The sequence below is a fragment of the Diuraphis noxia genome, unplaced genomic scaffold, assembly GCF_037042655.1.
Source record: "Diuraphis noxia isolate RWA-SAM2 unplaced genomic scaffold, SU_Dnox_SAM2 contig0001, whole genome shotgun sequence".
NCBI classification, from domain to species: Eukaryota; Metazoa; Arthropoda; class Insecta; order Hemiptera; family Aphididae; genus Diuraphis; species Diuraphis noxia.
In genome coordinates, this window is record NW_028301711.1 from 38078887 (window position 1) to 38093208 (window position 14322).

Below are 14322 nucleotides of genomic sequence, written 5' to 3' on the forward strand. Positions count from 1 at the left end.
ACGGCTTAAATATTTATATGGTTAATATTAAAAGTTTGACGCATTATAATTTATAACATTATTGAATACTAATTAATGTTATAAATTGAATGAACAGCATTAAACTTGTTCAATCAGAGATAAATATATAATAGAATATAATATCAAATCTATAAACCAAATAAAATCTAACTACAACTATTATACCGGAACAATTAAAAATATTGGATATTGATTTTATAAAATATAGAAAATTAACCATACAATGGTGTTTACTTTAATATGATGTATTATAATTATTTCTAATTATAAAAAAAATATTTTCCTAATTGGGTATGAAAACGTAAAAAAAATTGTTAGATTTGATGATTCCCCCAAGTTAGAGGGTATCCACACTGGTGGGCTTCCCTCCTCACGTCACTCACGTTATGTTATTTATTATTTATCAAATTTACTTATTGTATGTAATGTTACAGACTTAGCTCTGCGCCGCGACCGTGGCGTTGGATTGTAAATATTTTATTTTATCTAATAAAAAAAAAAGATTTGATAATAATGTATTATTTGTAGGCAAAATCATAAAATATATGTATAATATTGTTTATTTTTGAAATTATAGAGAAGGTTTATTATACGCTGACAAAATATTAAATTTGATCGTGTTTAATTCTTTAGGTACATTCAATTGTAACAACTGGAGAAAATACGGTTTCAGCTGAACTGGCATTCGTGGTCAATTATACGGATAATGACGCTACTTACAAATGTGAAGTGACTCATCCGGCTTTAACGGTTCCTTTGATGAAAATGCAGAAACTCAAAGTTTTATGTAAGAGCAGTAAATTTACTAAGATAATAATAATATTGTATTGTAAAATATGATTGCTGGTTGCCAAAACAAACTTAAAGGTATATATGATATATATGTATATACGAACGCTGATAGAATAAAAAACCTTAACTCATTCGTCGTTAAGGTTGGATTGGCGGAAAAGTGCATTAAGTTAGATCACAACGCGAAACACATAACACAAATAAGTTAAACCTTTAGAGTATGGTAAATATTGAATCACGATAATGTTTCTCGTGTGTAATTATTTATGTTTTCCGAATATTTAGCATAAAATAATTGAAAGTTTATGCACATCGCGCATAGTTAACCGCAACGTTCTACTAACAATAAGTAATTATAATTACAATTTTTAACACGCACTGACGACGTTAATAAGATACCGAACGTTTCAGCGTCCGTTGCAGTTTTTCGCAATACCGTCGGAAAATCGGACTTAGAAGAAAAAGATTAAATAGAAATCGCTTTTACAATATTGTCCCCGAACGCACGTTTGTTGAGAAAAATACTCGTTCACTAATACGTAGGTAGGTTGGACCTATATAGCTTATTCGCCCCGCTTTGAATGTAAAACTCGACGGTCACGGGACCGCCCACTTGCGAAATTAAATTTAAATAACAAAAGCAAAAAAACGTTCGGTTATAATATAATAATAATAGTAATATCGTATTATTATTATTATTATAGTCATCGCACTATTATGCCTACTGTGTATAGGTACACGCGGGGAAAACAAATTGCACCGACCGATTCGATCTACGAGTGGACTTCTTGCAGTTTGTCCTTATGGTTGTATAGGCAGTAGCTGTAGCTGTAGGACTCATATCCCGTTTTGCGGCGAACGGCGTCTTTACATAATTATTTTAATATAATATGTCATCCAGACGATTACCTAAGTGCGCGCACACCCAATCTCGAGGAGTCGCGTCCGGTGTGTGGCTTTCGAATGAGAACACAACACTGTTTAGGTGTAGGTACCTACTACGGAGTGTACACACACACACATAAACAAATAAACTCTTACAAACACAAATATACACAAGTCGCGGGTCGAGTGCGCCTACTGTTTGGTCTATATTATATAGAATTGGAGTTGCACTCTTCCAATCACACGAAACTACATAATAATAATAATATATTGAATAGTTTATCGAGAACGTAATATTATTATGGCACGAAAGCGGAAAGCGCCCACTACCGGCTACTTATATATAAATATACATATTTTGTACCTCTGCTCAAACCAGCACGTGGGGGTATATCTGCTTACAGTCACTGATTTTCATAGCGGTGGCGCCCACTCGCACACCTTACCAACTTGTCGAAATCTTCGTCGATATTAAAATAATAATAATAATATTATTCAGTCGAACAACTCTGAACTATACAATCACTACATAGCTGTATGGTAATAATAATATTACTATTATTATCATCATCATCGTCGTCGTCGTTGTAAAAATTACGAAACGTTATGATATAATAATTATCAGTAGGTAGGTAGGTTTTAACTCCACGCGATGGTTATTTTTGCTGCACGTCATAATAATAATAATAGAGTGACGGAAACGTCTACGTTTAGTAGTTTTTGGATAACGGGGCGAAAAGGCGTTTAAAAAACAATAAAAAAAAAACCCAATGACTAATTAGGTACGTTTTCACTTTTTATTGGTTATCATGCAGATGCATTGCGCGGTTGTATATATAGTAGCAGTATTAAGGTAAACTCGTCCAAAGCTACTGCTACGGTATTCCTATACCATTGGCGGTATCAGAAATTTCTTTAAAATAGTGGTGGGATGGTCCATTAATATGTTATATACGTATATTATTTTTGTGTTGTGTTATTTATAATATTATTATTACGATTTATATTAATACTGAATACAATTTAACTTGTAGAGACTTGCGCTCGTTTTACAGGTTAACTCAACACGTGAATATTTATTATGTGTTTAACTCACATGTATATTATATTATATATACACATACCTACTCTAGTATTGGACGGGACTGGTATGATTATTTAGCAACGTAATACGTTTGACAAAATAAATATTGTTCTATATTATATTAAATTTGATACATTTGAGCCGCAAAAATATAAAAATAAATCTTTTTGCGCCAACTGACACTTTGGTTATTAGTACTGTTCAAAAAACAATTTTCCAGTTACTTTTTATTAGGCAATGTGTAAATAAATACTTATTAAATTTGTTTAAATATTAATTATTTTACTTCACTGTTCAAATACTTCTTAAAAATTAATTGTTAAGCCAAGATAAATTTAATATAGGTAGGTACACGTCATAAAATAATACATAAATTATTTTATTTATTTAAAGAATTAATATTTTGTAAAATATTATATTTGAAACTTTATACTTAAGATTTTCATATGAGGAGCTTATATTAATTATTATCTTTGCCAGTTACTATTCCATATTTTGAGATTTAAAAATTTAAAAATTCTATTTAGTAGTATATTTGGTTAAAATTATACTTAAAAAAAAAAAATTTAATTTGACAATGCTTTAGGGGCGCAATAATTCGTTAATTGGTTTTAAATTTCAAATGTTATCAAGCATTATATTTATTGTTTCGCAGTTTTACCCGATCATCTGAACATCAAACACGACCCGGTACATTTAAAACCTGGCGTGCAGGCAACGCTCACGTGTGAGGCGACTTCCAGCAATCCGGCGGTAAAGATGAGTTGGTGGCACCAGGGAGTGCCGGTCTCCGAGGGCATAAACAGCTACACCAAGCCCGGGCTACACGGCGGAAAGCTGTCTACCATACAGCTGACACTCAACGTGACACCCGAAATGGATGGCAGCGTGTACATGTGCCAAGGCGCCAATCCAGTGATGGGCAAGAATATACACAAAGACGTAACGATCGACGTTTACCGTAAGTGATTAAAAAAAAGTATGATAATTAAACAGTAGCATCGTGTGAGTTTTGTGAGGTATCGACATTTTTTATGGATTATAATTGTTTTCACCATTGGACTACTTTTCCCACACCATAGTGAATATCTTATTATACCAACATGTATTTTATTCAGCAGTACATGTATGCATGAGTTTGAAGGGTTGTGTATATTATCATTTAGTATTTCAATAATGAATTGAAAAATATATGAACTATTTTCATCATCATTTGTGTTTGGATTTTAGTATACATATAATTAATTATTAGTAAGCTCTCGTTATGTTAAAACTGAAGGGAGATAGAACTCAACTTTGAGGTTTTGAGTTTTACTGTATTGGTAATTATTTCAAGGAGATTTCAATTGAATTAGATATTTAAATAAACTCGATGTATAGACGTTCAACACGGTTAGGAGGGACATTTAACTAATATTATAATATAATGTTCACTATAACTAATAATAAATAATAAGCTATAAATTAAAAAATAATCATCATGTAAAAACCTCTGACTTTAATTAGACAGAATCAATATATTGATAAGTGATTATTATTTTCATATTCAAGAATTATAAAAAATATGTTTGACGGTAATCTGTTACTCTCCCAGTAATAGTTTATCATTATTTTTGGTGACGATGTATTAAAGTAAGCCTTATTGTATATAATAATTGTATTTAAACCATGGAAATAAAAAGATAGTAATATTAACCGGAAGATTGAATTAGTGTTTTAATTTAAAAATTGTTGTCATAAATAGGTTTGCATAATGTATTTTGACTTTTAACTTTTTACGCATACATACTTTTACCGCAACATATACGGTATATTTGTAAATTTCATGGCAGGAAAATAAAATACAGAAAATTATAGGGGTTAAATGGTACAACAGTAGTTATTCATAATATTTTAATGATATTACAATGCGTAATATTATGGCAATAGTTAGCTTGTACGATGACGTAACTACACACGAAAAAATAGAGTAAGTTACTATACTGGTGTAACTGGTACTATAATTAAATCACTGTATAATAATATTGTGGTAAAATCTTCCAAATTGAGCGTAAGATTTGAATCCAGAGATGATTTTAAGTTCATAATATGATGAAAGGAACAAAAACAAGATCCGTACTTAGTCTTTGGATAGGGTGGGTTTTTTTATATTTAAAATAAAAATTATTGTTTTTAAAAATATTTAAATTTATAATAAACGTGACTCTTACGTACCCCCATTAACCCACAATGTTTTTGACATCGTCATTATATTTTTTCTTCTACAAATATGTTTTGTGTAGACTCGCTAAAATACATTATTATATTCGACAACTTGTGCTAGGCAGAAGGTGTTGCACACATTTTACTCGCAATACCCTCTTAAAATAAGTTCCGCTCATTTTTTTTCCCCCAAAGTGGAACTTGTATTTTCTTTTTTAATTTAACGTAAAATCTGCACTTTGAATTTTGACGTACAATATTCAGCAGACAGATAGAACTAAAAACTGCTATTTTTCATAATTCATATTAAAACTACCAAACGACTTGACCAAAAAACCAAAGATTCAAATAAAAATAATAATTTTTCAATCGCGCTAACAATTAAAGTTTAAAGGACACTTCCATACGCAGAGTATCTCTCTATAACTATAATAGCAGCATTGGACAACAATTATACGTCATGAGTTATAACAAATTAAAAACAACGTCCAATTTATTAACATATATAGATAAAATCAAATTCCATTATTAATCTAATATTTGATTAACATATCCAAGACACTATTTTTGAATGTTTTTTTTCATTTTATTTTGCAAATTATATATAAATAGCTATACTAAACCAGTGTGAAAAACGCACTGGGATGTTGTTAGACCATATCATCATTTACATGGTTCATGATATCGGTGCGGGATAATGTAGGATAATCTTAAACCGGTTTAGCATAGCGAATTTCTAGTATGACTTTCGTGACCAAAAAAATCCAAGGAAATACCTCAAGATGATAGCTTATGTCCGATATCGACTCCGTTTTCATACATTTTAATGGCATATAATAAAAATAAAACCAAAACCACTTTGGAAGTAGGATACGATTCTGATAATTACCTAACTTTTGAGTGGCTGTCGTATATGAGATGTATTTCTCGGTTAAACTTGCTTACAGTATTCTGAAAATTTTAGCGGTGTGGTAAATGTATTAGTGTTACGATGATGTGGGTGTTTTTGATTCTGAGCTGAGCGATTTATGTATTGATTTTACAATGTTTGTTTATATTTTTTTGTGTATGTGTACACAACTTATAGACTAAAAAGTGCTTTGATTTTCAACTTCCAATATGTTTCCTGGTAGGAAAGGTTTTAGGAGCTCAATTTCAAAATTCACACTGATTTTCGTAATAAATGGGAAAACAAAAACAAAAATAATAAAATAGAGATAAACGGGAATTTCCACGCAAATCCAGTGTTCAACACAAAATCGAATTTCTAATTTTATTACTGCTTGTATGTTTTTACTACTGATATTTAAAAAAAAAAGTATATCGTAATTTTACAAATATTTATTTATAAGTGCCTGAAGTTCAAATTTTGATGAAATTTGATATTTGTAAAATATAACAATTTTTCATCATAAAATGGTTATCTTATGTTATAATTTAAAAATGAAAAAATCATAGGTCACTTGAAATATCCGCTAAATATTTATATTATAATTTCAAGTATAATAATAATTTTCAAAATATTTTGCCTTTTTTTAAGCTATTCGTAGACATTTTGTAGGTACACTCCATTTTTTCTATAGATAGATATCGATAAAATAATTTCCGCTTGATTAAAAAACTTGAAAATGTAATACAAGCTTATTCGTAAGTTTTTACTACAGGTATTTTAAACATATCAAAGATATAGAAGTGTTTGAAATGCAAATTATGACAAAATTTGTCTAAATACAAAAATATGATAATTTTTTTGTGCTTAAAATACTATGAAATATTCAAATTATGTAAGTAAGATTTGAAAATTTAATGAAAAGTTCAATAATGTTACACTTATTTTGAAAAACATAAGGTCATTAATATAGGTCTGTCTTGTTACGAGTCATTACAACATTTTACTGATTTTATGTCTTGATCTTGAAATTTGTTTATTTTTTTAAATGTAATTTTAAGTAATGGTTTATGAGAAAAAAAATACGAAACAAAATTGTTGGTTTTCAAAATCGATGAAGAGGGATGGATTTCAAATACTAGATTCATTCTTAGGACTTAGCACATGACTATTGTAAGGAAGTGTTGTTCAAATTTCAAATTTTTTAGCTTCACAGAAAGTACCCATTTTAGCTGCATTCTTTTCGTTACACAATTTTTTTTCCTATACCTAGATATTTTGTTTTTCCAGTTAGCATTTGATTGAAATCAGATATCTAACCAAAAAATTTTTAGCTATTACTTATATTATTATTGTCTATATATCACTAAAAATTTCAAGATATTTAAACTAATTTCAAAAAAAAAAAAAAAAATAAGGGCAACAAACCTGTATACGATAAAACAACAATAGGTATTTTATAATTAAATATGGGCTATTATTGTCGATCTATCATATTATTTAAAAATATCTAATTTATATCTTCTATATAAAAATATAAAATAAATTAATACACATATATATTATTATTTATATTATATTAAAGGTTATTGATTTGTTGGATATTCTTAGAAATATATAGGCTGACACACTGATTCTGCTGAGAAACGTTTTTGTGCAATAACTTGTCATTTAATTCATATCAAACACAACAAATTCTATTTACAGTGTAATTTTTTACGACTAAGACGTACACTATCCCTACTATCCAACCGATTGAGTTCTATCTTGAGTTTTATTTTAATTGATAAACGATGGTTGCTTTATTTATCGTTGCAATTTTAAAATTTGAGGTTAAGTATATAATTATATATTTAAACTTAAACATTGCAATCTTTTTTCTTGTGAACAAAGGTCTAAACACTCTCTTGATACCGTAATATTACATGTCACGATGTTTGATACTTTGCTTCACAGACTGCTGCACCGAATTTACTACCTATTCCAGTTTTATTCGAAGTAATCCGTGATCAAATCGTGAACGATGATAAAAATAATACTAATAATATGATCCGATCAAAAACGTGTCACACTATATTGTCTACGACTTTACTGTTGATAACGACACTAACTGCCTTTTTTATTTTAATATACTAATTATTAGTAGTTTTTTTTTAAAAATATTCTTAATGTTGGTGAACATATCGTGTCTAGACTGCATGATAATGTAATAATATACTAATAATATTTGATTCTTTTGCTTCAATCTCAGCATACGATTTTATTCTAGTTACGATTTACAAGTCTTTTAACGTATGACATTTACAAATAATATATTTTCATAATTCGAGTAAATAGATTGTAGACGACTACACTTAAGTTGTTAGTATAACATTATATTGGTTTTAGACTTGAACCCTCTTTTAGAAATCGATTTAAAGACATATACATAATAATATATTTTTATTCCGAATCCTAAGCGTGCTACTTACATCACTTATTCGAGGGACCAATTCCATGTCACTTTTATCAATCATGAATCGTGGCCTGTCTATTGGAGCCAATTCGGATGCCCAAACCGTTTTATTAGTAACCGAAAATAAAATAAAAAACCTCAACCGATTACTACGTGACTTACAGGGGATTTTATATATTCGCTGTAGCGGACAAATTTACTTATCTACAATAATATACTATATTATTATTTGTATCAGGATTTAAGAGAACGACTCACGTCGACCTCGATCACGGTGAAATGTATCATTTTCATTCGAAATCTAAATTGTGGTTACTATTATCTATTTCGCATGGCCTCTCGTATACATATTTTTTATTATTAATACAGCTCACATACAAAATGCAAAGGCGAAATTGTTGTATTATGGGCCTTTTATACGCACAATTATTAAATTTAAATCCGCGTAACGATCATGCATATATAGGCACAAATCTCCTGAGTTTTTAAAAATGTTTTCCTCTCTACTTATTTAAAACATTTTTTTTTCTAAGCATTTTCGGAAATTTATATTTGTATATTATTCAATTAACTATTATAATTTATTTTTAAAACCCCTTAGGTTTTTTGCACTCTCTATTTTTATAATTTATTTACCGGCTTCAATAATATTGTTATAGCTTACTATACTTTAATTTGCTCGATTTTCTCTTTTTATTATTTTTAATTTACGTATACTATGACGATGTACGATTGTAAAACCTTTTTTTCGCTGATAAAAATTTGACCTAAATGTTTACTGAATCTGCATTGAGCATTTAAATAAATCGAATTTTTAAATACTTTTGATGTTATACTTACTGTTTTAAGTAGCATAATAATTTTAATAAATAAATATCAGACGATATAAATGTCGATTTTTACTAAAGAAAAATATTACTCTTGGTAGTTTTTCCATTACCTAGCTATACATTTAATGTTTTTTTCACATCTTATTTATTATTTGACATTGGTTGAAAAAATAAACTAACGGAAAAAAAAATAATAATAGCAGTAAATTTCGTTCAATTATATTTCCATCAGAATATTCGACATACCTACCCGATACGCATGTATATTGTATATATTATTATTGTTACCCTATCGAAATATTATTGTACTTCGTAAATGATTAAATCCCAGCGATATTAAAAATATATTTATTATATAAAGGAATAGCTAGGAATATGAAAATATTTAAATGATTATTTTACAGACAAACCAACTTTTGATTCGCATCTCGGTATAATGACGTATACGGAAGGGGATAACATATTCGTCAAGTTGCAGGCAAAAGGGCGGCCTTCAAAGATCATGTATAATTGGTACAAAAACGGCAAACCGTTGTCTCCGTCATACAACCGGCTTGTAGAAGATTCCAGTATAAATATTACAGGTACATTCCGCGACGATGCTGGAAATTACAGCTGTGTCGCGACCAATTCAGAAGGGTCTTCAACCTCTTGGTTTACAATATTAGTGAAACGTAAGCATTTTTGATGATAACTCTATGTGTTTGACATTAAAAATAAATAATATTAACTGATTACCTATTTGAAAAAAAAAAATTATTTTGATTGGATTCTATGCCTTATCCGTGTGAATCGTGTTTTAATGCTATCTAAATCTCAGTGCCGTATCTAGGCATTGGCAAGGTGGGCGATGGCCAAGGGCGTAGTTTCAAATGATCGCACTAGGGGCGCAATTTTTATACCATTTAAATACTAAAAATTCATTATAAATTTATAACATTGGTTGCCAAGGGCGCACATAAAGCTAGTTACGGCACTGCTAAATCTTAAACTTATCTGAAAATCAATTATGATTTAATTATTTGTATTTCGTGTTGATGATATTATAGTCATTTTTATAATACTATGATATCAATATCAGCATTATATTACACAACAATCTTAATCTTATTCTATACAATAATTTATCTGTTTTAGTATAAAACGATTGTTTTCTTTTATTTTCATTACTAATATCGTTACATATAATTCGTATATGTATGCTTTAGTGTCTAAATATTTTGTAAAACGAATTATGTGTGTTTTTTTTTAGATCGAGCAACTATTACTAGTACTTCAAGTGGAGTCATTGTAAGTGAGGGCCACGATGCTCAACTTTGGTGTCGAATAGATGGGCTTCCATTAGGTCCGGAACATATAAGCTGGACGCGTCCAAATTTTATCTTTGACGAACGGACATCAATATTACTCAAAAACACTACTTCGTACTTTACCATTTTAAATGTAACACAATTTGATAGTGGGCTTTTCTATTGTGTCGTTAATAATGGTATAGGAAACGAATCATCGCATTCTGTGTTGTTGATTGTGGAACGTAAGCATATTATTGTATTGTTTTTTAATTATTTTAAAAATAATTCTTGATACTATATTATAATTTTATAATTACTTTGAATATTCTATAACAATAACTCAATAAACCATACACTTAAAAAAAACCATATTACGCATAGATCTATGCAATTGTATTGTTTGTCCTTAGTAACAAATTAATATAAAAACAGATTTAAAATTAAATATTATAACCATAAAAATATTCAATTAAAATTATTTTTTATTTTTTTTAAAAACCATGTGTTCTGCAGATAAACCCGAGATACTGACAATGGAAAATGAATCAAAAACGGCTAGCAATGCTGGTATGTCAGCTAAACTTCATTGTCGAGCAGTAGGTGCTCCTATGATTAGATTTTCTTGGGAACGTGATGGGATGAACATAACAAGTATATCTGATAAATACATTGTGGAACAGAAACGAGTAAATATAATTGTTTTATTATTTAAAAAACATATATATTATACACATTTTATACTTGGGTATTATTTAATCGTAAAATCAGTACAATATTTAAATATATTGTATCATATCCAATAGATATTTTGTTGGCATATTAAATATATATAGATAGCTATAACTTCTGAAGGTGTAATAATCATATGCCATAAGAATAGATAAGACAAGGCTATACGAGTACTGGCTCCGTAAGGAGTCGCGATCGTTTTTGGGGAAGAGAGATAGATATATTATTACAAGAGAGATAAACAATAAGAGACCTTTTTTTAAGGCTGTGTTACCAACATTTATAATAATTAATTCTAATGTTATTACCATTGATAGTACATTTAAGCTAAGATATATTAAACATTATCTAATAAAAACTATTACTTTCTAATTTCTTATTTATTTATTATTATTTTAGTATTTAGCAATGAAGTGTATTATCAATAATAAAGAAACCATTACAACCTGCTCAAAAATTGTATCACCTTTTTCTCAATTAATAAACTTAATGTCCTATCTATTCTTATATTACCCAAGATCATAATTGTATCATAAATACAAACTATTAGTAGCTACCTATTTATTTCTATTGTGTTTTTGATTTAACTTTGACCTACATGATTCTTATTTTCTGCATTTGAACACGGAATTTACCGAGAAAATAATAATTGTTAAAATACTTTCTATGAATATAACCTTACCTATACAGATTTGCATAGAAAACTACAATATATTAAAAATATTATTATTATGTTATTTGATACGAGTAATAAGAATAAATCGAAAAAGTTATCAACGAGTATCCTCGCTGTCTATATTATGGTATCACCTACGCGATCCTTTTTCTCCAATAAAAACCAAATCACACCATATTATGAACAGTGAAATTTACTTACCTAATATAATATATCATATATACTAATTTTATTTTGGTGTTCTACTTGCATTATAAGCTACGACAGCGCTGCGGCGTCACTCGGGAGAGGGTGATCATATTATAAAAAAAAACGGGGTTGTTATACAATAGTACCTACGATTACTTTTACTATAGGTATCTAGTAGTATGTACCTACTATACTACTAATAACAATAATATAACAATAATCTCCGATCGTCACGTTGCATTATAAACAAACGCACGAGTCATAATAATCTAATGTATTATATGAACTAAAATATAATAATTTACTGTATCTACTGCGCGTTTCAGTTGAACGAAACGTTTTACGAGTCGACGCTGACGATACTGCATGTGGACCAGTTCAATTACGGTGATTACTTGTGCACCGCGTCCAACAATCTCGGCCGGACGACTTCAGTCAACCGGTTGACCGTCTTCTCGCACCCCGACCCACCGTCCAATTTCCGATTGGCGAACGCCACGCACAACAAAGTGATGCTGACGTGGTCCCCCGGATTCGATGGAGGTAAGAACACTGTCCTGTATAATATTGTAGTTACGACTTGTTAAATATTATTATTACTGGGTGTGCGTACAACTATGGCGGTGCACACGAACGTCGCCTTATATATTTCAGTCGATACGGGGCGTAACGTTTCGATTTTTTTTTTCTGAATCAGACGCCACTATTAGCCACTCCGTCCCGACACCCAGAGAAACGGGTATTAAATAATACGCAAACCGAGTTGTTTGAAATTTTCGTTAATTGTTTCCATTAGATTTTTATCTTCCAGTGCAATACACCCGTAGGTATACTACATCGCGAGCGAGCCACCAGTATCCTATATATTGAAATTTGAAATAGGCAGGTGTCTAGTCAATACTTATATGTAAGCACCAAGGGTCTGGGATTACGAGGATGGGGTATTGGTATTCGTAATTAAAATGTTAATAACAGAGAATAAGTAGTTTTGTAAACGATACTTTTATAAAATGTTTAAGTAAATATTTTATGATTTAAAAAAAAAAAAGTAGTATTCTAAATACTACGGTCAAATACTAATAAATATTTTAACAGTTATTGTTAACCGCACATATACATTTTGTTTTATTTTATTTTGGTTTGTTAGCATATTTTTTTCAAAGCGTATATTTTCAAAAAGAGTTAATTTCTATCATAGTAAAGCGCTCACATTAAAAATAACCTATGATTCAATGTGAATACTTTTAAATTTCATTTCTAACTAACATAATAATATACTTACATTTTCCTTGTTGTTTCTTACAACAAAATATATTTATCAGTGATGTCATTATCATTTTATTGAAATAATAAACATAAATCATTTAGTGCCTACTTAATTTGTAACTTTAAATTTATCTAAACTATTGTAACTACTAGTATCCAGTTACTAATTTCCAAAATATCTTGTATCTCGTAATTAGATAGGTACACGATTTTACTGTAGCATGTAACCAGTTACAACTTACAACTAATCGAGTAATTTTCCCCTCTCTGGCTATATCAGATAGCGTAGTAGGACATTGTAACAGTCGTTATTTTTATTTAGGTACCTAATAAAAATATGAGTACAAATATAATTTACATGGACTAAATTTTCGCTTGTTTAGGCGAACCGGTTACGTACCGCATTCGATACCGTCAATCCGACTCTAAAATGTACCGATACGAAGAACTCGGAAACGAAACTCATCACACAATCAATGGACTCGAACCTTTCACGACGTATTTGTTTGGAATCATGGCCCGTAACTTGTATGGGGACAGCTCATACGTGTCTCAGAGCATCAAAGTCACCACAACAAGTACGTAAAGTGATAAATAACAGTGTTAGATGTCTTTTAATAATCAATTTAATAAGTAGGTAAGCCTATGCGTATGCGTATATATACACAGTAATTTATTTATAGTATAAATTGTACATAATAAACAGTGAAACTTCCTTATTACGAAATCTCACGAGAGAGAAAACAATATTATATATATTCGTATTATAGAGAATTTCGTATAATTAAATATATTTGGTTCTAATTCGGTTTGGTTTTCAAAAATATATCACGTAAAATATTGTCAAATGAAATGTTAAAAGTATTATACTATATATTATAGATATACAGTCATTAGTTGCTTTATCGGTTTGAACGGCTAATGTGAACATGCGTACCATAAATAGGTATCTATTAGGTAACGAAAAATTCATAGAAGCCGATATGTTTGTGAAGTCCAGACAACAAACTAA

At 29.6% G+C, this 14322-nt stretch overlaps 1 protein-coding gene across 2 annotated transcripts in view; it reads left to right on the forward strand.

Moving 5' to 3' along the window:
* LOC107172110 (nephrin-like) overlaps positions 1-14322 on the forward strand; it is a 50754-nt gene that overhangs the window by 32793 nt on the left and 3639 nt on the right. For both annotated transcript variants that reach the window (XM_015522416.2, XM_015522481.2), the window contains exons 10-16: positions 655-808; positions 3438-3743; positions 9563-9832; positions 10411-10692; positions 10964-11136; positions 12371-12587; positions 13694-13888. In XM_015522416.2, the coding sequence (XP_015377902.2) occupies positions 655-808; positions 3438-3743; positions 9563-9832; positions 10411-10692; positions 10964-11136; positions 12371-12587; positions 13694-13888 (1597 nt within the window). The remainder of the gene's footprint in view (positions 1-654; positions 809-3437; positions 3744-9562; positions 9833-10410; positions 10693-10963; positions 11137-12370; positions 12588-13693; positions 13889-14322) is intronic.